The sequence below is a fragment of the Rattus norvegicus genome, chromosome 12, assembly GCF_021556685.1.
Source record: "Rattus norvegicus strain SHRSP/BbbUtx chromosome 12, alternate assembly SHRSP_T2T, whole genome shotgun sequence".
Taxonomy (NCBI): domain Eukaryota; kingdom Metazoa; phylum Chordata; class Mammalia; order Rodentia; family Muridae; genus Rattus; species Rattus norvegicus.
This window is the reverse complement of record NC_141545.1, coordinates 38,794,496-38,821,174: the sequence shown is the minus strand read 5'-3', so window position 1 is coordinate 38,821,174 and position 26,679 is coordinate 38,794,496. Positions and strand designations below refer to the sequence as shown.

The following is a 26,679-nucleotide window of genomic DNA, read 5'->3' as shown; positions in this document are numbered from 1 at the left end:
CCAGAAGAGGGCATCAGACCCCATTATAGATGGTTGTGAGCCATCATACGGTTGCTGGGAATTGAACTCAGGACCTCTGGAAGAGCAGTCAGTGCTCTTAACCACTGAGCCATCTCTCCAGCCCCGAGGAAATATTTCTTGAGAACAGATGGGAACACATTCTATAAAACCCATAGAGGGGACAAACCAGGATGCCAAATAGAGGGGAGTAGCCTGAGTGCTCTCAGGGGCCCTTGTTCAGGGCACACAGGACATCATGAGAAAAGAACATGCTGTGCTGGAAGTTAAAATGCTAGGGAAGTGTATATCCAGGACTTTTCAAAAAAACAGGGAGGGACTAAGTGTCCATTTGAAATTTGTGATCCCAGACCAAGTCTGATGGCACCGTTTAGGTGCTTAGAACAGAAGCATGTACAAACAAGTATGGGGAGTTGGCTTTGGAAAGACTAGGGGATTGCTCAGAGTGACAGGAAAGTTAGCAGTGAGAGGCTGAATTGAATCGTGCACCAAGAGTGAGAGCATGGTGACCCAGGAAGATTGACTGGCATGAGTTCTACAGCAGAGTTCCTGGTAAGAACAGACCTGGTTGCCATCATAGGTGTAAGGGGGAGTGGGTGGGTGGCAGCAGCGGGAGAGGTTACTGTGGGGACTGCGCTAGAATGGGAAGTGGGAAAGGAGAAGACAGCCAATGTCTCAGTGGTGGGACCAGCATTGGCTAGGAGGCTGGAAATGTGAGCAGAGCTGATGATTCCATAGTGTTCACCAGGCAAAATGCTGTGACAGGTATTTGTGGGCAAAGGACCCTTTCAGTCCTGGTGGACAGGGTGCTGTCAGACCCACAGGCTAGCCTTAGCCTGTCTGTCATATGGGAAGCATGGGTTACTCAACTGAATTGTGAAGTGATGTTGTATCTTCCTCCAGGCTTAACAACCCTTTTTTTGCAGTTGTATATGCAGAGGCCTCTCAGGCTTTTTATGAAAATTTCAAATGAGTTTCAAAGTAAAGAAACAAATGAACCCCTACAGGGCTTGAGTACCACCTGATGCACGTTCTCGTTTCCAGTCATTCCCAGAGTTAGTCTGTGGTGAGTGCAGGTTGCCAATTGCTCTTGTTCCTAACAGAACAAAACACAGAGCACTGCGTCCTTGAGCTTCTTCTCAAGGCCATTGTGTTAATTTGTAAAATGGATGCAAAACTGTTGAGACCTATTTGCTGGGTCTGATGCTAAGAGAAGACTGTAATTCTCTGGCTGAAGTTGGGAAGCTGTGCATGTGACTGTAGCTGTCAAGGAACTTAGCTGGAGTCCCCGCCCCAACCCAGATGTCCTCACAGCAGTTACAGCTTACCATCCTCTGCTTCACATCAGAGAACTGGCATCCTGCCTTGGTGCCTACATCCTCCTGGGCCCTCCCCCCAGTGTGCTGCCTCTCCAGCTGCTGCTCTGTAGAGACAACTCACCTTTGCTCTGCAATACTGGATGGAAATTATGGACCTCTGTGGAGAAACCTGGGAGGAACTCAAGAGCTCGATCTTTTTTTTTTTTAACAAACTTAAACTTTCTGGTCAGCCATGCATATAGCAGGGAATGTTATATATGTAAAGGGAACTGTGTTTCCAGTGCCATTATCAGCCCTTTCTCCCCAGCCTGGCATCCGAAGTTATTTTCTAAGCAGAGGGGCTGTCGCTCCATTTCTGCCTCAGCCCGGGTCTCAGTTGGAGTATCTGCTTGCTCTATTCCCTTCTGCTCTTCCCTGGAGTAAGAGCTGAAGTTGGTGTACTGTGGAGGAGTGTGGGTGTGGTAGCAGTACAGCCTCATGTGGCTTTGTGACCTGACAGACTCTAAGGGAAGCCTGCCATCAGCTGTTCTCTTGTCCCACCTGTCCTGCTTATGTCCTACCATCAGAGTCCCTCTGCAGTGCCAAAGCCTAGAGCCTCTCTTCTTGGGATCCTTTTCAGGCATTTAAGACTCAACACCAGTCCTCAATTTTACCTGCATATGAGGCCAGTTTGAACAGGCAGTCACACCAATCAGATGCTAGTGGATAGTGAAAATGAGGCATAAGGCCAAGTGTTGAGCTTTCTGGAAGCCTTGAGGAATGTTTAGACCTACAGGGTTGTGGAACTCACTGCCGACCACTTGCGGTGCATGACTAACCCACACCTTGGTCTAGGGAGGTCTAACCTGTGGAGCTTTGCTTATCTTTTGTTTTGTTTTTCCTAAAAATTGTATCGGGGTTGGCTCACAAGTCAGGCTGGTGCTGACTTCCTTTGTCCTTTTCTATGGCTGCTACAGCTGTCTTTCTCAGCTCTTCTGAGACACTTAACACTCATGGTCCTGGGTGCAGGCTCAACTGGAGACTTGAGCCATTTCCTTAGTATCCTAGCACCACTGGGGAGTGGTGTGCCTTGTTTGCTTTTGCAGAAGAAGCTGGGGGATGGAGGTGTGTGTTCTTCCTCATCCTTTCTCTACCCTAGGTTCAGGGGCTTGAAAGGATTGCTATTTGCACTTTTTACTTTGCTGTTTCCCTCTTTCCTTGTTTCATTTTTGAAGCACCATATCACATGCCACTCCTGTGGGCTTCAGGGTAACCCAAGACTAGACATTACTTTAATCTAGTGGCATTTCCCTATAGATACAGTGCCCATATGTCACTTAATACCCTCTTTTATATATTGGTTTGTGTTCAGTTCTAAAGGAAGATCTGCTTTTGTCTGGTAGCCTAGCTAGAGCCTAGCTAGCCTAGAGCACCACCTCCTGTGGCCTTGGCTTTTTTTTTTTTTTTTTTTTTTTTTGGTTCTTTTTTTCGGAGCTGGGGACCGAACCCAGGGCCTTGCGCTTCCTAGGTAAGCGCTCTACCACTGAGCTAAATCCCCAGCCCCGTGGCCTTGGCTTTTTGCCACAAACAGGGTAACTACCTACACAACCTGGCTAAAGTTTCTCTGCCTGTTCCCTGGCGACTTACCTCAGAGGTTCTGTTTGGTTTGCAGTGACCACTGCCTTACTGTGAGGCCTTTAACTGAGAACAAACCAGTTGGTTTTTTACATCTCTCTGTTCAAGTTTTGGTCACATGTCTGTGTGTGGAGCAGTTGATAGTGTCATTTTGGGGTCTGGAGAAATGGTTCGGTGGTTAAGCAATCTTTCTGAGGACCAGAGTTCAGTTCTCAGCACCCACATTGGACAGCTGCCAACCACCTGGACTCTTGTATCACCAGCTCCAGAGGATCTGACACCTTTTTCTAAACTCCATGGGTAGTAGCGCATGCGCGCGCGCGCACACACACACACACACACACACACACACACACACACACACACACACACACACACCATGTACATATATTAGTTAGGGTTTCCACTGCTTTGAAAAGATTCTGACCAAGGCAGCTCTTAGAAAGAACAACATTTAATTGTGGCTAGCTTACAGCTTCAGAAGTCCATTCTAATCACGGAAGGAAGGATGGCAGTGTCCAGGTAAGCAGATACAGAATGGAGGAGTTGAGAGTTCTACATCTTGTTCCAGAGGCAAACAGAAGACTGACTCCCACCTGGTTAGGAAGAGGGTCTCGTTGCACAGCCTCAAAGTGATACACTTCTCCCAACAAGGCCACACCTCCTCACAGTGTCACTCCCTGGGCCAAGCATATTCAAACCACCACAGTAACCATACACACATGCATATAAAAAAACAAAATAAACTTTTTTTTAAAAGATTTATTCATTTATTATATATATAAGTACACTGTAGCTGTCTTCAGATACACCAGAAGAGGGCATCGGATCTCTTTACAGATGGTTGTGAGCCACCATGTGGGTGCTGGGAATTGAACTCAGGACCTCTGGAAGAGTAGTCTGGTGCTCTTAACCACTGAGCCATCTCTCCAGCCCCAAAATAAACTTTTTAAAGAATCTTTTTAAAACCCTTCTTGAGGATTATGAGGTAGCTCAGTAGGTAAAAGCAGATGCTGTGGGGTTGGGGATTTAGCTCAGTGGTAGAGCACTTGCCTAGCAAGCGCAAGGTCCTGGGTTCGGTCCCCAGCTCCAAAAAAAAAAAAAGCAGATGCTGTAGAACATGCGGACTCTGAATGACTCTACAGAACATTGTAACCCTGGCCATGGGCACGTGCATGTTAGTGTGTGTCTGTACTCCCAGGACTCGGACAGCACACACTGACAAAACAAAAGACTTCTCTCAAACAAGGTGGGAAGCACGGCCAACTCTTGAGGTTGTTTTCTGACTCTGATGTGTCCCTTGTAGCTGTCAAAAACCTAGAAATAAGGCAATGGCAAATGTTTTCCCATCTGTTTTCTAGAATGAGGCAGCCCTGGTGGGGTATGAGCAGGGCTCCTAAAGGGTCATGGGCACCCTTACAAAGCACTAACTGCCCAGGCATGGGGGTAAGCAGCATGCCAAATTCATTCTTTACCCTAGTCACGTTGCAGAACAGGAAATAGATCAAAACCCAGGGAAATAAAGAAAATAGGGGCTGGGGATTTAGCTCAGTGGTAGAGCGCTTACCTAGGAAGCGCAAGGCCCTGGGTTCGGTCCCCAGCTCCAAAAAAAAAAAGAACCAAAAAAAAAAAAAAAAACCAAAAAAAAAAAAAAGAAAAGAAAATAATTACAAGTTGTATGTGCTTTGAAGAAACCAAACAAGATTAAAGTTGTAGCCTGCTAGGGGCCTTCTTTACTCAGGGGAGAGGGAGCTGACATAACCACATGAAAGTAGATCCAGTCCTGGGAGCAGTGTGGAAAGACTGGAAGGCAAGCTACATTGGGTTGTGTAAGAGCTGAAGAGAAAAGGCCAGGTGCAGAAAAGAGAACGGATGGGGCCAGGCAGGGCCTCAGTACTCAGGGTAAGGATCGATGCCATTAGCATGCCGGAAAGACATGTAGGATGGTTCAGCCAGGGCAATGTTTGCTGTTGACCTGTGGTGTCTTCTTTCTCACATGTGGGGTCAATCTTCCAAAGTGGTTTTTCTTCACAGGTCAGCTACTCTAAGTCACTTATGGGTCTCAGGAGGAGTTCTCTTCTCTCCTCTCTGATTCTGTCCTTAACATTGTTCATGTAATTGATGAGTTGGTACAGTTGATCATGTACTTGGCCTAGAACAGGACCATGATGTCTTCCAATTCTTTTCTCAGACCTGCAAATTCAAGCTACTTCCCTCTGGGAGATAAGAGAGCTACCTCCTCAGGACCAAGAAAAGGTAGGTAAGGGCTGTCTCTGTGTCTGTGTCTCATCCTATTCCTCCTGTGTCCTGTGTCCCTGTCCCGGTCCCATTAATTCTGACTGGATGTTTCTGGACTGAAAGGATCTTGCATGTTATTTATTGTCTGTATTACAGAAAACCAACGTGCTACTGTATAGAGTCCCCAGAAGTAAGACTGACTGTCCCTGGAGCCAAGGAGCCTTCATGCTGGCAAGGCCCGCCATCTGATGGGCAGGAGGCAAAGCGACGATCTGACTCTCCTGGGGGTGCCCTGGAGGCTCATCACCAGCTGGCGTCTTCTGCCCTGGGCAGACAGATCATACGGCACAGGCTTTAATGACTGAGAAGTAGAAGAGTCCCGAACATCAGAGAACGACTCCAGGGGCTCAGAACAAAGGCTTACTCTTTCCTGTCCTGGAATGTTGACCACTCAGGATCTAAAGGAACAAAAGCTCTATGCTGATGAGCTATGGAATTCATATGAGAGTCAGCGTGACTTTGTCATCAGTAAGAGCTCTGAGTGAGGAACACTATGCAGGAAGAAGCCTTTCATAGAAAGACAGGCAGGGAGAAGCTGAGGCCGACAGTTAGCTTGCCCAGTAGAGCATGCCTGAGATAGATGCCAAGATGGCAAAATAAGAGGCTTGTGAAAGAGGAGGGAGTCCTGGAGCTCACAGTCGTAAGGACACTTTCTTCTTTAAGTCACGATACCAAATAGGAAAAATGATCTACAAGTGCCCCATGTGCAGGGAATTTTTCTCTGAGAGAGCAGATCTTTTTATGCATCAGAAAATTCATACAGCAGAGAAACCCCATAAATGTGACAAATGTGATAAGGGTTTCTTTCACATATCAGAGCTTCATATTCATTGGCGAGACCACACAGGAGAGAAGGTGTATAAATGTGATGATTGTGGTAAGGATTTTAGCACGACCACAAAACTTAATAGACATAAGAAAATCCACACTGTGGAAAAGCCCTATAAATGTTACGAGTGTGGCAAAGCCTTCAACTGGAGCTCCCATCTTCAAATCCACATGAGAGTCCACACTGGGGAGAAGCCCTACGTCTGCAGTGAGTGTGGGAGGGGCTTCAGTAATAGTTCTAACCTCTGTATGCACCAGAGAGTCCACACTGGGGAGAAGCCCTTCAAATGTGAAGAGTGTGGGAAGGCCTTCAGGCATACCTCCAGCCTCTGCATGCATCAAAGAGTCCACACTGGAGAGAAGCCCTATAAATGTTACGAGTGTGGGAAGGCCTTTAGTCAGAGCTCCAGCCTTTGCATCCACCAGAGAGTGCACACAGGGGAGAAGCCCTATAGGTGTTGTGGGTGTGGAAAGGCCTTCAGTCAGAGTTCCAGCCTCTGCATCCACCAGAGAGTGCACACAGGGGAGAAACCTTTTAAGTGTGATGAATGTGGCAAGGCCTTCAGCCAGAGTACAAGCCTTTGCATCCACCAGAGAGTACACACCAAGGAGAGAAACCATCTCAAAATATCAGTTATATAAAAATGTTTTGCTAAGAATTAAAAATCTTAAACCCATAAGTGCCACTAGGAAGGAAACCTCGAATTCACCTACATGGAACCCAGGAACAGCCACAGCAGTCCCCAGGAAACATTCTTTCTGAGGAGCTTTAGGTGAAGTTGTGTTTTTCTGAACTCGGAATTCTCTGTATGTGCCCAAGATGGAGCCTTGTGTCCCTGTCACAGGTGTGGTGTTTCCTGAGACTCTGGCGACATGTCACAGCAGTTTAAGTAATACTCCAAACCCATGAGCCTCGCTCAGCCGCTCGCTCAGTCGCCCGTCTGTGCTGTGCTTACAGGCAGCGCCAGACACTCCTGGAGCTCGTGCTCCTTCCTCTGTTCAAGCCCACCTGCCCATCAGTGCATTTAAAGATGGACAGCTCCCGTGCAGGCCGAGTCCTGGTATTTCTGAGGTTGCCATTTGACTCAACCCTGACATAGCTTTCCATATATCCTGTTATTTCTGAATCCACTTTACCTCATGTCCTCAGAGTACCTATAACACTTACTTACCCCTTCCTAGATGGCATTAAACTCCATTTTAGATTTTAGGAAGTCACAATGTGCACTCACTCAGCTGATCAGGAGTCATTGGCAGGTGTACGTGCCCTGGGGCTTTTCCTTAGTTTCGTGGACTCTGCTGATCACTGTGTCTCTAAGTTAGACTTATTTCCTAGTGGCTTTGTCACATGCTCCAACTTGAATTTTTTTTTAAAAAGTAGTTGAATGTATATATCAGGGAGGAAGAAGCAAGTAAACTGAGCTTGCCAACTTCAAGGGTGACCCTCTCAGGCTCCTTTTTTAAGTGGTGGGGTTCCCTACTAGCTAGGAAGGCCTTGAGAGGGCTGACTGGGGAGTCACTGAGGATGAATCTGTCATCTCAGGCAATAACGTGTAGGCATCATCATGAATCACATACAGTTCTTTTTAGGCATGAGTGTGCATTACTGATCCACTCATTCATTCACTGAGTATTTATTGAACGCCTCTTGGGTGTCAGACATGTACTGGGTGCCAGGAATGCCACTGGGTCATGAAATTCACCTCTGGAGGAGATGGGATAAGTGAGTTGACACATAAATAATGTAGTTTGCGATAGTGATTAAGTGCTATGAGAAACTAGGATGATACATAGAGGGGGGTGGGGGGCCAGGTAGCAAGAGTCAGGAACTCTGCGCTGAAGGTGCTAGGGTCAGGTGACAGGAGCAATGACAGTACACAGCACAGGTGCTGCTGGCTCTGGGGAGGAGATGCAGGTGCTGGAGGAGGTGTGTGGGGAGGGGAGGTGCTGAGCCATGAGGTTTTAATGGCTAGCATTTGTGGGCCTATTGTGTTTATTTTTATTTCTATTGACTGATGGTAAAACTCATGGAAGAACTCAAGGGATGTTGAGAAGACCAAAAGTCCCCAGTGACACCTACACAAAGCTCCCAGTTCCGTTTCCTTCTCTTTCCCATTCTCTGTCTCCCACATGCAGTCCTTTGCTCAGGAAGTCTTTGGGGAAACTAATGACCTGTAAATTTGAAGTGGGTGACTGGTCTGGTGGCTTCTGCCAGCCATCTAAGACTGGATAAAGAACTTCCCAGATGGTTAGAAATTGAGACTGCTTTGCTTGGGGTTTTTTGTGTTTTGTGTTTTGTTGTTTTGTTTTGTTTTTTGGTGTTTGGCTGGAAGAGGTTTTTGTAAAACTGAAGCCTTGGTGCATAGAGGGCTTTGCAGGAGCACATAGTCAGTGGGAGTGGGTGGGGTTTAAGAATGAATCTGTCACTGTGTGTTTCTATGTAGACACCTTCAGGCAAGCCTTTGGCCCACTGGTCACTGCCTTCCCCCTTTCCACAGAGGGCTATTGGCTAACAAAGCCCCTTCCTGGCCTCACGGCCACCACAGCAATTTCCTGTAGTGTCTTACACTTCCCCGTGTCACCACAGAGTGGAGCATTAGAGAAAAGCCTGGATAGATTTAGTTGATAGAGAGCCAGTTGAAATATCATCAATAGAATTTTAGTTTAGGGAAAATTGGTTTGATTTCTAGCTTTATTACTATTAGGTATATAAGCTTGGGAAAATTGCTTAATCTTCAGGTCTAGTTTTCTCACAGAATGAGGACACCGGACTAAATAATTTCCCAACTTCCAGCTAGTCCTAGAGTTCTATATTTCTACATAGTTGAATTATTTTATCATGCTGTTGCTGGGGGATACAACTAACACTTTTGAAGCTACTAATTTTATGTCAAGCTTTAAAGTCCATAATTGTTATCTTCAGAAATATTATTTGACCTACAGTATGTTTAAATCAATTTAATAAAATCACTTTATAACAGGGCCCTATGTTTCCTGTGTGGTATATGAGCTCAGTAGTTCTGGGGCTTGAAATTGGCTGTCATTTGTGCTACAGAATAGATCTTCTTAACAATTTAGTATTACAATGTTGGTAGCAATCATATTCTGTGCATGACCCATTTTGGTCATTGCTGTTTTCTGCCTGGACCCCTGAGCATGTGTTCTATGAGCCCATTCTTGTCTCTTCTGACTGACGCACTCTTTGCAAAATGTAAGGCGCTGGTTAGGCAAGGCCACTTGCATGACCAGTCGTGAAGCAGCCTAGCAACCACCAGCTCTGAGGAGACAAATCGACATTCTGCCCAGACTCTTTCCCAAGGGAACACTATTGGTGAGCAATGATGGTGGGGCCCTTCTGGGTACAAGGCCCTCAAGGAAGAACCTGGGACCTACATATTAACAGGAAGCACTTAGTCTGCTCAGATTGTGTCCTGACGGTGTATGTTGGGGCAGGGGTGGGGTGCTCGATGGCCTGGCCTGTACACGTCCCCATCTTCACGGCAGCCCTTCTCTAGTGTTTAGGACCATACACCCAGCTGTCTTTCCGTGCTATTGCTGACATCTTCAGAGACTTGGAAAGGTGAATGGCAGGCAAGGATCAGAAGTACTCAGTGAAGTCAGCCTGGGGAGATGGAAACAGCTGACCCCTCAGCACAAAAGCTGAACAGGAGCAGGCGAGGCAGAGGAACAGGACAGCTCGGGTGGTGCAGCGTGGGCCAGCCTTTCACAGCCTTCACTGCCCTGACGACAGCTGAAAACCAGCAAGGCCGGGATGACGTTTAGTGATGCACAGGCTTCAGTTCTTAGCACTGCAGAAAATCCCCCCAAACACCCAACTCAGCGTTCAGTCTGTGTGGATACACCAATAAGGATCTGGCTGAGGTCTGTCAGGGCTCAGGTGGAAGAAACTTGTTTTCAGAATAAGGTAACCGCATTTGCAGTCCTCAAGTAGATGAACTTTTGTATTCCACTCTGTTGTTTGGGGGTTGGCGGCACACAGGTTTTCCCTGCATAACAGCCCTGGCTGTTCTGGAACTCCTTTTGCAAACCAGGCTGGCTTCTGTCCACCTGCCTCTACCTAGGATTAAAAGCATGCGCCACCACGCCTAGTTTTGTATTCCATTCTCGTTTGCTTTGACCTTTTGTCTTTTTTTAAACAATACTTCTGTAAACAGTCCCTTTTGCCCTCACTAAGTTCTGTTGGCCCTGCAAAAGGTCTACCCTGAATAATTGGGCAGTTCTGAGAGACTTGACAATCTTGGACCTGTTATGAGGCCTCTGGCTTCTGTTTTCTAGGGAAAGGTTCTGATGCATTTGGAAGTGACACACAGTAGCTATAGAAGCATCTGATTGGCTCACAAGGTCAGACCTGACAAAGACCTTAGATAGAGGGACACCTGATGGTTCCACACAAGTCATGGGTCCCGAGAACAAATAGGAAGCGAGGGCAGTTTTGATCTTGAATGTTCCCACAGGCCCAACCAAACCGTGAGACATGATTACCCCCTGAGACAGAGCGGCCCCTTTTCCTGTATGTCGATTGCCTTGGTTTTACTGACTGGGAAGCTGGGGGGTTGGAGAGGTAGCTCAGCAGTTAAGACTATACTGTTGTTCTTGCAAAAGACCCAAGTTTGGTTCCCAGCACACCCATCACTTGGCTCACAGTTACTTCCTGTAACTACAGTTCCAAGAGATCTGATGCCGAGGCTCTATGGGCCTCCTCACGTGCATGCACAGGCCTGCTCACAATTTACCACAAACATTTATTTTTAAATATTAGGAAGCTAACTAACTAAAGAGGGGCATACTGTGCTGCATTGGGAAGATGAGAGCTATAGTAGAAAAGGAAGACAACATGGCATATTACACAGGGCCACAGGTAAGCTGGGTACAGTCTCAGCATGCCCAAGTGTGCATGCTAGGATGGCTCTGGGGAAACCTAGCCTATGTATGGAAAAGACTTGGGGAGACAGTTCTGGCTGCAGAACAAAACTGATGTTTCTGTAGCGATACAGGTTGGTCTTAAATCTGTTCCTGTCACGTGGTGGTGTCTTGACTTCATGACAGCCACCTTGAGCCTCATACTTCACTTGGATGTTAATCTTAACCCTGTACATTCCCGTCTCTGTGAACCCTGAGTCCTTCAGAGTAACTCCTGTTACCAAGGTCTCGCAGAGAATAAACCTGAGATTGTGCCTTGTCTCCTGTGCTGATGGTGTCACACTTGCTGTTGGACACTGCTAGACTCGAGCTGCCCATTCACCTTGTGCTCCTTGTGCTGACTTAATCCTTTGACAATCCAAAGAACAAAAAGCAAAAGTCTAAAACCGCAACAGTGTAGTCTCAGTCAACACAGTAAGTGGGAATAGATTGCAGATAACCTCCCTGCCAGAATTTAAGCATGCCGATCACAGGACACCACCAAAAAGACAAAGGCGCCAGGTGCCAACAGAAAGCAGATAGTGATATTGTCAAGACAGCACAAGGTTGGGGCTGGGGATTTAGCTCAGTAGTAGAGCGCTTGCCTAGGAAGCGCAAGACCCTGGGTTCGGTCCCTAGCTCCGAAAAAAAGAACAAAAAAAAAAAAAAAAAAAAAAAAAGACAGCACAAGGCACAATGTACTAGTGTATGAGAGAGGTATTTGCCCACATGGTGTGCACCTTTCTCTAACCGTCTATGAAGATAGTTCAGATTTTACAATGTGGAGAGAAATGCTGTCTCAGCTCATAGCAGGGAATGCTTGTTATCTCAGAAGGATCTCACTGAGTGGCACTGTGAACACACATTTGATCTATGTCAGCTGTGTATGAACTAAGTGAACCCTGGACAATCAAAAGGACTGGTTGCTACCAGACACCAGGACATAGAGTCACCATTGGGATCACTTCTTGGCCTTTTGGCTATGATCAGGTGTAGAAATGCCATTGGGTTGCATTCTCTAATATAGTGAAAATTGAATGATAAACAGTCAAATCTACTGGGACGTTTACTAAAACCCAAATCCCAGATAAGGACCAGAGAGATGGTTCAGCCAATAAAGTACCTACTTGCTTTGCAAGCGTGCAGACCAAAGTTTAAGCCTCAGAAGCCAGGTGCATAGGCACACCTGTGATCCCAGTGCTGGACAAGTGGAGACAGGAGGATTCCCAAGGGCTCACCAAGCAGCCAGCCTAGAGAAATTTGTGAGCTCAGGTCCCAATGAGAGATCCTGCTGCAGAACACATTAAGGCGTACTGTGAGTGAGGAAGACACCCGACATGACTTCTGACCTCCACGAGCATGTGCACATACAAAAGCAAATCAGCCCCTCACTTCAACTGGACCCCCAGCTAAAGGAAACTGAAGCAAACACAGACAAGCGTCTTGTTACAACAACGTAAAAGAGAGGGGACGGAAGAGATGGCTCAGCCGCTAATAACACATGCTGCTCTTGCAGAGAACCTAAGTTCGGTTCCCATCACCCATGTTGGTGACTTACAAGTGCCTCCAGTTCTGGGTAGTCTAAGAATTCTGACCTTTGGGGACACCCATAGACTCATACACATAAAAATCTAAGACAAGGACCATTCGTTTTGACTCATGGTCCCCAAGTGTTGACTTGTTGAGGCAGAACATCTGGGCAAGGAAGGCGTGGTAGAGGGAAGCTGCTCTCTGCCTGGCAGCTGGGGAGCAGAGGGTTAAGAAGCGACTGTTGTGATACACCCTCATGGGCATGCCCTTCATGACCTGACAGCCTTAAGGCATGTGGCCTTTAGAAAACATTTAGGGTTCAAGCTAGAACATGTTAAGTTGTTGACTGAGTGATGCTATTGGGATTTCATGTGGAACAACGGCATATCTCTTCTAGAGAGATCTAGCCCCTTCTGTCCCCAGGGAGTCCCCAGGCTGCTCCTCTACCAGGTCTTGCCCTCTCCAACCTTGTTGGCTCCCATTCTCTTTTTATAACCTCCCTTCCCTAACCTACTGTTTACCCTGCCTCACAGTCCTGTGATGGATGCATAGACCAGGTAGCCACATCTTTTCCTGCTGTCCAAGGTGTGTCTCTGGGTCGCTCACCTGCATAACCTGCACGTTGAGAGCCTGAGAAAGCTCCTGTGATCTTTGAGTGGGTTCAACCTAGTCTCTTTTCCTGGCCACTCAGATGTCACTAGCTGTCTCACTAGGGACTGGATTGAGCTTTTCTTATTCAAGTAGGAGGCCAGGCTTCACAGTCATCCAGAACATTGCATCTTTAGGGCCTGTAGAACAGGCAGAGGAAGGAAAGCCCATGAGATGCCCGGTCAAGTCTGGAATCTTGGACATGCTATACACCTATGTTAAAATGGGTCCTTGTGAAGCAGACTCATTTGAGTCTTCTGTGCTATGACTCAGACTGGTGACACTGTCCTTCCAGAGGCTTCAAGGACTCCATTCAGGAGAAAGTGCCACAAGATGATATGGACTGAGTGGAGGCTCCTGCTGTACTTGAGGTAGTCACAGAGAGCCCACACACACACACACAGAGCAGGGCACCCCATAACATGAAACTGCTCCCCAAGGCTCAGAGTGACTGCCCCCCACCCCACCAAATCCTGCTAGATCTCCCCTGTGCCTGTTGACTCCATCTGTGCTGTTTCATAGTCATGACCTGAACAGCCCCTTCCTTTATCCCAGGCTTCTGCCAAGCTCCCCTTCACGTGTCCCCATTCTTACTCGGGTCCATCATGCCCTTGATATTCATTGCCTGTCTTGCTTGTGGCTTCTGAGTCCTCCCCTGACTCCTTTCTGCATCTGAACCCTGAATGAGTGTTTGGTATAACTGACAGCAGGATTGACTGAATGGACATGGGAGGGCGTGGCTACTCTTGCACATCCAGAGGGAATGTCTATGTAGTACCTCCTTGGCCACAGGGATGATCTGTTCTGGAACTAAAAGTTGGGTCATGAGACTTTCAACCTTACTAGGAATGGAACCTATTCCATACCTTATACCATAATGGGCCATTATGGTATAAGTGCCGGTGCCCTACCACTAGGCTACACCACCATAAGGAAGAGATCAGCTGGAGAACAAAGTCAATACCCAGGACCAAAGTACCATCCAGGCATGCCATTTTGTCAGATCAGCTCTCAGTGCCATCAGTCACCTAGATCCAGCTGCACCTGCGTGTGACATCCACCTTCAAATTGTGAAGCTTCTTAAGTCAATCCATTATTTCCCCATTTGTGCCTGATCTGGCCTTCCTCACCAGCAAAGAAAGGCTCCACAATGCTTCAGCCCAGTCCTGAGCCTTGAGGCAATCCCAATTTCACATCTGGTCCCAGAAATCCCTCCGTCTGAGGCTTGGGAGAGAGTGCCACATTTCAAGAAGGGAGGAGGTGTTCTGTGGAAAGCTCTGGACAAAACTGGCTCCTGAGACTGTGGGCTGGAAGAGCCTTTTCTGGGCAGCTGAGGCAGAGGTGACACTAGCCCTGTGTTCTGAGGGCAGACTTGCTGTTCATCAGAACTGTCCGGGCAGGGGCTGGGGATTTAGCTCAGTGGTAGAGCGCTTACCTAGGAAGCACAAGGCCCTGGGTTCGGTCCCCAGCTCCGAAAAAAAGAACCAAAAAAAAAAAAAAAAAAAAAAAAAGAACTGTCCGGGCTAAGTAGGAACGGCAGCAACCAGCATAACCGCAGAGCTGGCTTCATCGTCGTTGTCCCACCATCGTCTAGATGTGCCACCAGCCAAGAGAATAAACAGTGCCCAAAGCAAGGTCAAGCTGTTCTGGGATCTAATGGAATCCTCACTGACTCCCTCTGTGGTCTCACAGGAAGTCAGTCGCGTAGGCTCTGCAGAATTCAAAGGAACCGTAGCCCAGCCTGCATCTCCAAAGGCCTCCAAGGATCAGTTCGCTGAGTGTCCCTGGAAACCGTCTCAGCCTGTCAGGCCTGGCGCCAAGTGTCTATCTGCTAAGCCATCAGCCAGTCCATGTCAAAGGATCAGGTCGGGGTTGGGGATTTAGCTCAGTTGTAGAGCGCTTGCCTAGCAAGCGCAAGGCCCTGGGTTCGGTTGTCAGCTCCTGAAAAAAAAAAAAGATCAGGTCACAGACCTATGGCTGGCTTATGGCTGGCTTCCAAGGCTCAGGCTCTAAATGCATCTTGGGCTCTCCCCTTTTTCCCCTAGACCCATCTCCAACCTATCCCTTTCTCTTGACTTCTTCAGGGTAGAAATGGAGCTGCCCTGCCCATACCCTTCTCACCTCAGATCCTCTCTCTGTCTGTTATTCTGTGTGTCCATTGCCCTGTCTCTCACCTCCACCTACCTCAGTCTGTACACGCCGAGGGATGACGGCACCCTCCTCTGGGGTTAAATTTGGATCTCAGACACTCGGGTTAAAATGATTCCTTGTGAACCAGACTCATTTAACTGGAAGCTCCTTGTGTGTTTATGACTCAGGCTGACAGCCCTTCTCTTCCCAGAGGCTTCCAAGGGCTTTGAGGAAGCAGAAGATGGACCATCTAGCACTTATAAACCTTCCCTGGAGCTGGGAGACTCAATGTCCTCCAGGAGCCCTATCTATGCAGTTGGTGAGCGATTACTTAGCCTGAGGGAAGGCAGTGCCAGACTGTAGAGGTGCTGGGAGAACAAACTGAATCTATTTCTCACAAAGATCCAGTTTACTCCAGAGGTCCATAGTGAGACACTGAGAGCCCAGGTTTCTTGATGCAACTGTGTGGCCTTGAGTCAGTTTCTTTACCTCTCTGAGCCTCCAGGGCTCATAAAGCATAGTATTTTCCAGAATGTGAGGCAAGCATGAGCTGAGCAGTTGAAATCTTTAGCTTGCAGCCTGGCCTGATGTAAGGGCTTGGCTAGTTTAGCTGTCAGTTCCTGCCCCCTACAGGATGGCACTTTCGATATTGGATCTTACAGAAATGCTATCACTGCTCATCAGAGCTGGCTGTCCCCAGTGACTGGCCCAGATGGCTGGCTTAACAGCTGAGGCTATGGCTAAGAGCATGGGGACAGTGGATGTTGGCAGAGGTTTGCAGTATCACTGACCTGGCAGTGACCCCAGAATGCTTCCTGAGAACCCCTTATTTGAAGGTTCCAGAGTGACAGCCAAGACAGGATGGGCTGACCTTTGCAGGGAACCAGGCCCAGCCAAAGCCGGGAGTCAGTTTCTGTTCTCTGAAAGCAAATAGTGACAGGCTGTGACTGAGGCCACAGTCAAGGTGCTTGTCCCAGCCAAGGAATTTAGGCGGAGGCGGAGCCCTGCCCAGAGACCCCTTGGAGTGGCCAGCCACTAGGCTGTGACAGGATATTCTAGAACACCCTCATGTCTGATCCCGCATGCCTTGCCGCTGGCCTTCATTCTTAGTAGAGCTGACTTCAAAGCCAGAAAGCCTGGTGTACAGTTCCTATCTCTCTACCAATTTCTAAGGACTTCTTTTGAAACAGGTTACCAGGGGAAAGTGCTGGCTTTAGTTCTTTTCCTATCATGTATTGTTCTTAACTTAAAATGATATTTTATTTAAGAATACTCCGTGGGTGTGTTTATCTGAGGGCTGTATAGCTCAGACACTCTTAAGAAACCAGCTCCCGCGGGGTTGGGGATTTAGCTCAGTGGTAGAGCGCTTGCCTAGCAAGCGCAAAGCTCTGGGTTCGGTCCCCAGCTCCAAAAAAAAAGAACCCCCCAAAAAAAAAAGAAAGAAAAGAAACCAGCTCCCGGGGTTGGGGATTTAGCTCAGTGGTAGAGCGCTTGCCTAGCAAGCGCAAGGCCCTGGGTTCAGTCCCCAGCTCCGAAAAATAGAAAAGAAAAAAAAAAAGAAGAAGAAGAAAGAAACCAGCTCCCTGGCTGGAGAGATGGCTCAGCAGTTAAGAGCACTGACTGCTCTTCCAGAGGTCCGGAGTTCAATTCTCAGCAACCACATGGTGGCTCATGACCATCTGTAATGGTCTCTTCTGATGCCCTCTTCTGGTGTGTCTGAAGACAGCTGCAGTGTACTCAGATACATAAAATAAATAAATCTTTAAAGAGGAAGGAAGGGAGGGAGGAAGGAAGGATAAGAAACCAGTTCCCTTTCATGCACCAGTCTCTAGCTGGCTCCTGGCAGGCTGGGGACCCCAGGTAAGGGTGCAAATGACCCTCAGTCACAGGTCTACTCCATTAGTTTACAAATCAAGAGGACAAAGCAGCTGATGGTGAAATGCTTGTGACCATTTACTGTGCTGGCTCCTGCAGAATGACCTAGAGGGCTGTGACTCCCCATAGTGTAGCCCAGCTGCTGGGGCCGTGTGCACGGCCTCTCCATCCCTGCTGGTGTGGCCTCCCCAGAGCACAGCCTGAACTCCGGCCAGCCCCTCCCACACACCACTGTGGCTAACCTTGAAGGCCTGGGCCTGACTGTAGACAGCCCCCACTGTGAAGAGGAGCCAAGAAGGCCTGGTTCACAAGGAACCTCCAGGCCTGGGATTTTGTGAGTGAGACGGGATAAAGATGCCCCTTAAAGTTCTGCATGAGGCCCAGACCTGGACCACTTTTGGGGAGATTCAAGGGTAAGGCAGGCCAACTATGCTGTGTTCAAGATGTGCAGAGGAGCGTCTTCTACAGGAAAGGCTTGGAGTCCGGAGAAATGCTAACCAGGCAGTGCTAAGAGACTGAAGCTAGGGCTCGTTCACATCTCCAGCATCTTTAGCATTAACTTGCTTATCTCACAGAAATTATGACAGCACCTCCAGGTCTTTCCTGGGTTCCCCGATGCTCTAGCATCACATGTCAGTCAAGATATTTGAGTCACTGAGCAGCAAGAAGGCCCAGGAAACAGCTCTTTTCTGTGTGTCTTTCTCCACAAACTGTGAGTCAGGCTTCAAGATGCTCAAGGAATTCTAGATTGTTTTCAAGCCACCTGGGCAAGGCAGATGTGAGGCTTGAGGACCCACTGGCATGAAGAACATGCTTGAGTTAGGAATTTAAAATTGTGTGTGTGTGTTGTGTGTTAGGCGTGTAGGCATATTCATGTGTGTTCATGCATGTAGAAGCCTCAGCTGTGGTGTCTTCCTCTATTTCTCTCTACCTTGTTGTTTGAGGCAGGTTCTTACTGACACAGGGGCTCGCTAAGTATGCTAGGCTGGCCAGCCAGCGAGCTCTAGGCGTCTACTGGTCTCTCCCTGTCCAGCACTGCAATTGCAGACACAAGCCAGCAAACATCAGTACTGGGGATTTGAACTCAGCCTGCTGCCATCTGGGCTCCTCATCCCTTGACGTGGATTCCTCCCGAGTGGCACACCGGCCAGGTTCTCTTTGTTCATCCTTCTTTCCCTGACATTCTTGCAAAAGATGCCCAGAAGAGTTGGTGGGCTCACAAGGTCCTCTGGCCCCTCTGGTTATCATCTCTGGATTTCGACCTGGGTTGAATCTATGACTGAATATTAATATGCAGACTGTTTATTCAAGGGCTGGAATGATCCCCCACGAGGAAGGGGATAATGAAGTAGACGTGTTACTTGAAAACAGGGTTTTATTTACCGTCGTTATTTAGTTTGGGATAAAATAACGCAATGGGCTGGCAACCATGAGCTAGCCAGAAGGAAGAAGGCAGTCAGGGACTTGTTTTTGTTATCGTCTATGGGAAGAAGAAATCTGGAGGCCTTAGTCTCACATAGGGGCAGCCGAGTGACTGTCACACACAGGGAGTTCATACCCCCTAGTACTTGGAGGACTTTTAAAACACCGAGTACTCTTTGAGAGTGTTCTTTTTTTTTTTTCATTGTGTTTTATAAAGCAAACAGGTCTGAGGTTATAAAAGGCTTTGCCGGGGCTGGGGATTTAGCTCAGTGGTAGAGCGCTTACCTAGGAAGCGCAAGGCCCTGGGTTCGGTCCCCAGCTCCGAAAAAAAGAACCAAAAAAAAAAAAAATAAAAAAAAAATAAAAGGCTTTGCCCTGATGTCCTATGTCAACGAGTATCGACGTCGCCTTCTTTAGGATTTGTCTGTTTCAAGACCAAACGACACCCTGGAAATGCCCGGGGTTAATGTGGCAGAGTTAAATATCAACACTGCAAATGGGCAGAGGGAGACACTGCACAAGACCGAGCTGGCAGGGTGTCACAGGGATGGGGGAGGCTGTGAGGCAAAGGCAGGGTGCTGTCCCTTCCGGTACAGCAAAATGGCGTCGATCTCTCCACCTCGGGAATGACTCAGGGCTGCTGCTTGGTGGGGTGTTCCCGTTGTGTAGCCCGGACTGGCCTCACATTTAAAGCAATCCTCTTATTTGGTCTCTGGAATCCCTAAGCTTCCCTGTCCCACCACACCCAGTAACTCCTTGGAGCTGGAGTTGCAGGTGTTTGTGAGGTGCTCTGTGTGGGTTCTGGGAACCAGACTTGGGTCTTCTGCATGAAACTGCCCTTGCTTTTAGCCACTGAGCCATCTCTCCATCCATGATGAGCATTCCTTTTGGATTTAAAAAACCTAAGTATGGATTGGGGATTTAGCTCAATGGTAGAGCGCTTGCCTAGCAAGCGCAAGGCCCTGGGTTCGGTCCCCAGCTCCGAAAAAAAGAAAACAAAACAAAACTATGTATTCCAGCAAATCGAGATGGTTCTTCCTTCTCTTTCCTGACTGGCTCCTTGGTGACCAAATGTAGAGCTGACCAAGGGGACCAGAAGGGAAGGCCCTGTGCTTCCTTAGCTTCGAGAGCAACGTCAGCCTGGGCAGGCAAAGTTCCAGCAGCGTCTGGTGGTTAGAAGGGTTGCAGTGTGTGGAGCTTCTTGGTCCCTGTTTGTGGTGGAGCCTAAGGCCTCTACTTGAGCAGCATTCTTCCACCAGTGGCAGAAGAAACAGGCCCAGGAAGGGCAGCGACTGGGAGGAATTGATCCATGTCTTTCAGAGTGAGAGGCGAAACTGACTAAAATCCAGCCGTCTCCTGCCACCCCAGCCTGCTTTGCGACCTGGGCTTTCACTTCCTGGTGGAGATCTATCAGAATCGAGCAGCACTCAGTGAGGCGCTGAGGTGTTGAGAAGAAAGGCCTCTCCCCGCTTGTTCCACGTGCTTACCCTGCAGGGGAAAAAAAGAGTCACAAATGGATAACAGGAACCACCATGGTAGAAATACAAACCTAGTGCTTCAGAGGAAAGAGGGAGGAATCCTGTTGGGAGCCAGAGAGGTGTGAGAGCTTTCTTATAGAAGGGCTTTAGGGGATGTGTGGGCGTTGGCTGATGGGTACAGTGAGAAGGTATGACTGGTACTGAGGAAATGGCCAATATACATCCTTCTGGGGACTCAAGAAAACACAGCTCCAGGTCCCGGTCCCTGAAGATCTGACTCATGGGGCCTGAAGCGGGACCCGGATGCTAGACGCCTGCATTACTCACATTATTCCCGGTGTGCCTCTTGCTCGGAGGACCTCGTGCTCTGGAAGACTTGCAGGAGTGGCATTAAAGTGTCTATCTGTGGAAAGGCAAAGCCGTGGATATTGCTGGGATTTGGGATGGGACTGAGCCATGTTGCAAGAGGGAGCTTGGCAGGACCTTAAGGAACTGACTCCCTTGTGTGGATCCTGAGACCAGAACTCTTCATCCCTGAGGACAGGGATGTGTAGGGTGTTCTGACGCTTGCCCACGGAGGATAAGGGGGTACGTCAGCACATCCCTCTGAATAGATGCTGGCCCCAGGGTTCTAGCCCACCTTGGGTCCTGCAGCTGGGGGCGAGCTGCCTTGCCAGGGATTGCGCTGACATTTCTAAGTGAATTCCATCAGACAGGCAGGACCTGTCCGCACAGAGGGGCTGGAGACCAGGATGGGGCTCAAACTGGACCTTTTAGGATGCCACGGAGGCTCTACTGACAGCCAGTGTACAGGGGACTGATGGGGCGGGGAGTGGAGGGCCTCGTCTTGCCAGTAATGGGATGCAGTGTGGATTCAGATCTGGAGTTTGACTTGGAGGCGACACCTGGCAGGGCTGGGATTCTGCCAAGCTGTCTGGAACCTTAGCCAACTGCCACCTTTCCAGTTCCCCATCCTGCCCGAACCTTCCGCCGCTGCCCTGTGCACTTCACCGTGTCTCTTACCTGCTCGTTCACTCCTCTCTATCTCCCTTCTGATGGAATGCTCACAATTACCTTAGCAAACCCCGGCCCCGTGTCCCCTAGAGATAACTGGGAAAAAAAAAGGTATCTCCTGTGTGAGAGAGAATTTTCCCCTAGGGATGCTGGTTTCATAGAGACACACCATGGTACCTGACTTTAGAGAGAGTTGGGGGATTTGAACTCGAGCCGGCACGTTTGCAATCCAGGACTCTATCACTCATTGAGCTATCTCTCCAGCCCAGATAGAATTTTAAAAAGGAAGCTGTTAAGTCTGGTGCTGGAGCAGAGAGAAGGGCCAGAGTGTGCCCTGCAGGAGCCGGGCTCCAGGAAAGGGCTGCTTGCTCTCCTGTCTGTGCTCTTTCAAAGAGGAAACGGCTCTGTTGGTTCTTGGCCTTCTCCACATGGATGGGCAACCGTGAATGTCCTGGATTCCTCATTTTCATTTTAAACCTTCTCCCTCCGTAGCCTATGCTGGCCTTGACTTTGAGGGAGTCCTCTTGTCCCAGTCTCGCCAGTGTTAGGGTTACAGCTCACCTCCTGTCCAACTTAACTCCCGGGTTTTTTTTTTTTTTTTTTTTTTTTTTTTTTTGGAGCTGGGGACCGAACCCAGGGCCTTGCGCTTCCTAGGTAAGCGCTCTACCACTGAGCTAAATCCCCAGCCCCCCGGTTCTTTCATAGAGTAGTATGAAGTGTATTTTAGACACGCTAAGACTAAGTATCTTTAGATACTAAAGTGTGCTGTCCTAACATTAAAATCATGCTCTTATCCACGCAGCGCCGGCAAAATCACAAATATGACACCATCATTCTGTCAGTCACCAAATACCCAGTCTGGATTTAGATGCCTCCAGTTCTTCCCCCCATGGCTCCCCCATAAAGTTTTGACCTAAAGGCCATCTCAAATGGATAAGAGTCCGAAATGGTGACCCATGTCTTTAGTCCCAGCACTCAAGGAGGCAGAGGCAGGCTAATCTCTCTGAGTTCGAGGCCAACCTGGTCTATAAAGTGAGTCCAGGACTGCCTGGGCTACACAGAGAAACCTTGTCCCAAAGAAAAACAAACAAAACCAACAGCAATAAAAAGGAAAAAAAAAAAAGTCAGGACAAGCTGGGTCCTGGTTTCACAGTGAGCATTTACTAACAATTTACTTGCTGTCTACCACCGCCCCCCATCTTCGCCTCTGCTAATCAGTCTCAGAGGTCCTGTCCTTCTGAGTTAGATGCAGGCATCAGCCACTTCCTTGCAAATGCGTCAGCACAGGTGTCATTTATACCACCTCAGCATCTCTTGTGACATTCACATGCAATGAAACACGGAGACTTTAAGTACTGTATTATTGTGTTAGGACATCTCGGGCTGTCCAGATGGGTCAGCAGCAGGTGAAGGAGCGAGCCGATGACACGAGTTCAATCTCTGCGGCAGAGAACTGACTCTCGAAAAGTGTCCACTGCCCTGCACATGTGTGGTGTGACACATGCGCACACGTGCATATGTAGCACACACGTATACACGCTAATAAAATATAATCTTAGAAAGTCATTTGTCTGTGCCACAGGCAAGCTTACCAGATTTACCCCTAGTTAACCATGCCCTAATCTTTCCCGTTATACTTCCTTCAAAAACATTATATGAATGGCTTCATATTGAGCTGTGTGTGGTAGTGCCTGTCCTTAATCCCAACCTTCAGAAAGCTGAGGCAGAAAAGGCACGAGTTCAAGTCCAGCCTTAGCTTCAGAGAGAGAAACAGAGACAGAGAGAGACAGAGACAGTCTGAGAACCTGTTTTCCAGAATCACAGAAAAGAACTAGAATTGTAAGGGCTCTCATAGAGCTGTGTGTGAGAGGTCATATCCTGTCACTGTCTAATACCACTGAATAGTTCGTTTCCAGAGTGGGCACTTGGAAGCTGGCTTCCTTCTGGCCACTTTGAACAGCGCTGCTTTCCCTGTGCAGGACTGGACATGGGCTTTAGAGGGATCTGCTCTCCCCACAAGGCCTTCGGCTGACACCTTCCTAATATCTCTTTGAACCTAAATGTAAGAGGTCTGGTCAGATTCCCCTGTGGTGTTCATAGCTCGCTCCTGTCACCCAGCTAAGGTCGCCTCTGCTCCTGAATCTTCCTTTCATCCCCCAGTTTCTGAGTGTCATGGTGCTGCCTCGTGCAGCCACCAGGGGGCGCTTGTTCACTGTGTAGTAGCTAAGCTCTCGCGCCTGCAAAGAAACACAATGTTCTTGCAGGAAGTGAGTCTTAAGATTTTTTCCTCCCCTGGTGTTTCTTGTTCTGTAGTATTTAACAGCAGTGTTTGTTCCGTTGTTCAGTGTTTACCGAATACCCACTGGGTCTCGGGCATTGTGCCACGCACTGGGGGCGGCACAGAAACGGGAGTGCTTGCTGCCTCTGGACGCCTCTGGTATAATCGGAGACGTCCAGGTGGGTGGCAGCTGGTGTGGGTACCGTCCAAAAGGCAGTAATATCAGGAATGAGGGGAAGAATCCAGAAGGTTCTGGAACATAAATATGTCTAGGCAGGCTGAAAAGGAGTGAGGGCGGAGCAGAGGAATGTGGACCGCATTCCTTGTGGAATGGTGCTGGGGGGGGGGGTGGCGGGGGGCCGCATGGGGAGCTCAGAGGACAGAGGCTCCCCTACCACGCCTATCTGGGAGATGACAGGGTCTGCACTGGGGGTCACACTGAAGAATGACCGAGGGTGAGCAATGAACTCTGAGGGAGTGGACAAGACATTCTCGGGAGAGGAAAGAACGGTGGCTTGTTCTGGAATGTTCTTTGGAGTATTCCTATTTTGAAGTTTGATTTTTTTTAAAGACAAAGACCTTTGGATTACACGTTTTGGGGAGTTATCTTGGTTGCATTTTCTGTTACAGAAAGCATTACTCTGGTGCTGGTGAAGGCTCAGAAGGGGTGGCTGGAGAGATGGCTCAGCAGTTTAGAGCACTGACTGCTCTTCCAAAGGTCCTGTGTTCAATTCCCAGCAACCACATGGTGGCTCACAACCATCTGTAGTGGGATCTGGTGCCCTCTTCTGGTCATGTGTCTGAAGATAGTGACAGTGTACTCACATACATAAAATAAATTTATTTCATTTGGGGCCCTTGGTGATATGGTCCAAAGTCAAGCGGGCCCCCTTAGGATTCTGTGGACGCTGCCAGAGAGCAGAGACGGGTCAGTGGGTAGAAAAGGCTCACGAGGAACAACCTGGCTAGGGATGAAGGAGGGGAGGGCCATCAGACATTAAGATGGGGGAAGGGAAGGTCCTTTTCCCTGGGACCTCGCCAGATTCTTACCCTAGTGTCAGAGCCTCTCTTCCTGCCTTGGGGCAAATCACATCTTCTGTTTCTTTGGGAAACAGAATCTCGATCTGTGGTTCAGACCTCAAATCCTTGGCTGTCCTGCCTCAGGTGTATGCCATCATACCCAAGTCATAAACATTTTCTCTTGCCTCTTTATTTTTCTGTGTCTGTGTGCATTCTCGATCAGGTGCCCACGGTGAGCAGAAGAGGGCATCAGATCTCATTACAGATTGTTGTGAGCCACCATATGGTTGCTGGGATTTGAACTCAGGACCTCTGGAAGAGCAGTCAGTGCTCTTAACCACTGAGCCATCTCACCAGCCCCTTGCCTGCATTCTCCATTAGGCGCCCACGGTGACCAGAAGAGGGCGTCAGATCCCCGGAAGCTGGAGTTAGACAACTGTGAGCTGCCAAAATGGGTGGTGGGAGTTGGAAGCCAGTCCTCTGTGAGAGCAGCAAGTGCCCTTAACCACAGTGCCAACTCCGCATCCCCCTTCCCCCCACCCCAAAACAATCTTGAAATTAGACAGCAGCAGGTAAAGTGTGACTCATAAAAATAAAGAAGTGGCAGGTAAATGACTTCAGCAAGTCTTTGTTCCCACCTTTGCTGAACAAAATGCTGCTCGTCACTTAAAATAGATTTCCAGAATAAACAAAACCAGGGCGTACTTTCAGCCTGTTGGTTTAATAGACGGATTTACGTAAGTCCACAGTGACTGACAGAAGCACGCTCTCCCTGTTCAAGGCGAAATGTTTCCTTAAAAACAAACAACGAAGAAACAAACAGAAACGTTCCTTTTCATCAGTGAAGGGCAGGCAGTCCAGTCCTGGCCCTGGGTTCCAATCCACCACCCTGGCGGGATGGATGAGAGACTCTAGTTTCTCTCACTATGAAGTCAGGAGAATAGTGCTGTTCACAGCATGAGCCAGACAAAAGTGTGCCAGGCCCAGGCACAGCTCCCAAGTGTTAGCTGGCTTTGGTTGGCATCATCTCATCCTGGGTTTGCTTATAGAAGATGGAGGGCGGCCAGTTCACTCGGCTTTGTAAATTAGAAGGGACATCCTCCCGTCTCAAGCTCTCCTGTGAAGCTTTAGACCCTGTCAGTGCTCATCCAGTACTTAGAGACCTCCCCTCCCTCCCCTACCGCCACCGATGTTAGCAACAGAGCAAGATGTGCGAACCTAGGAAAGCATCGACCACCAAGCCCGAGGACCCTAGTTCGATCCTTGAGACCCTCATGGTAGAAGGAGAGAACTCTCACAAGTTCTCCTCAGCACACGTCCCATAGCAACTTGCATATGGAGAAACACTTAAAACTAGGAAACAAGCTCCCTCTGTCCCACAGCTCACACAGAGATGGAGTGAACTCCATATGAGAATGGGGCTGGGTGCCATGACCCTGAGCTGCCGCCAGAAGCCATCAGCTCCGGTTCTCTGTGTGTGCCTTCTGTCTCCTGACTCAGCAGTGCTAGCTGGTCCTCCTGGTTGTAGCCCTCCTCATCCCGCCTGCTGCTGGATGGACAATGGGAACCATGCTCCTGCATCTGCTCTGCCCTCTGCGTTGTGCGTTGTTGTGCTTCACGCTGAGTAATCCACTGTTGCCGGCTCACTGGCGCGTAAATGTCTACGGATCTTAACAACGGTTTTTCTTAGAACTTACTTTGGTGTTTGGAGACACAGCCTTACTCCGTAGCCCTGGCTCGTCTTGAACTCATAGGAATCCTAACTTCTTTTATAGCTTAAGTGTGGGGATTACAGACATGAATTGTCCCCCTCCATTAACCTTTTGTGGCTTTTTAATGTGTATGGATATTGCACCTGTAGGTCTGTGAATGAGTGCCTCATGTGCTCAGAGGCCACTAGAGGGCATCAGATCCCCTGGAACTGGAGTACAGACAGTGTGAGCCACCATGTGGGTGCTGGGAATGGACCTAGGTCTTCTGCAAGAGCAGCTGGCACTCTTTACCCCCAAATCATCTTTCTATACCCTGGGTACACTTTTTGTTTTAAAATATGAATACACTGCAGCTGTCTTCAGACACATCAGAAGAAGGCATCAGATCACATCACAGATGGTTGTGAGCCACCATGTGGTTGCTGGGATTTGAACTCAGGACCTCTGGAAGGGCACTCAGTGTTCTTAATCACTGAGCCATCTCTCCAGCCCCTGGATACATTTTAAATCTTGGAATTAAGTAAGCAAATTCTAAAGGCATATCTAGTTGAAAACTCACTTTCATGCCTAATAAC

The 26,679-nt window shown here is 48.6% G+C and overlaps 1 protein-coding gene across 3 annotated transcripts in view; it reads left to right on the top strand.

Annotated features, from left to right (window-relative positions):
* Zfp664 (zinc finger protein 664) overlaps positions 1-9,060 on the top strand; it is a 28,127-nt gene extending 19,067 nt beyond the window's left edge. For 2 of the 3 annotated variants that reach the window (NM_001416822.1, XM_087577497.1), the window contains exons 3-4: positions 5,143-5,207; positions 5,346-9,060. In NM_001416822.1, coding sequence (NP_001403751.1) covers positions 5,934-6,719 — 786 coding nt within the window. In that variant the 5' untranslated portion in view covers positions 5,143-5,207; positions 5,346-5,933 and the 3' untranslated portion in view covers positions 6,720-9,060. Of the gene's footprint in view, positions 1-5,142; positions 5,212-5,345 lie in introns of all 3 variants that reach the window. The other variant, XM_087577498.1, reaches the window with a different exon arrangement.
* The last annotated feature ends 17,619 nt before the right edge of the window (positions 9,061-26,679 follow it).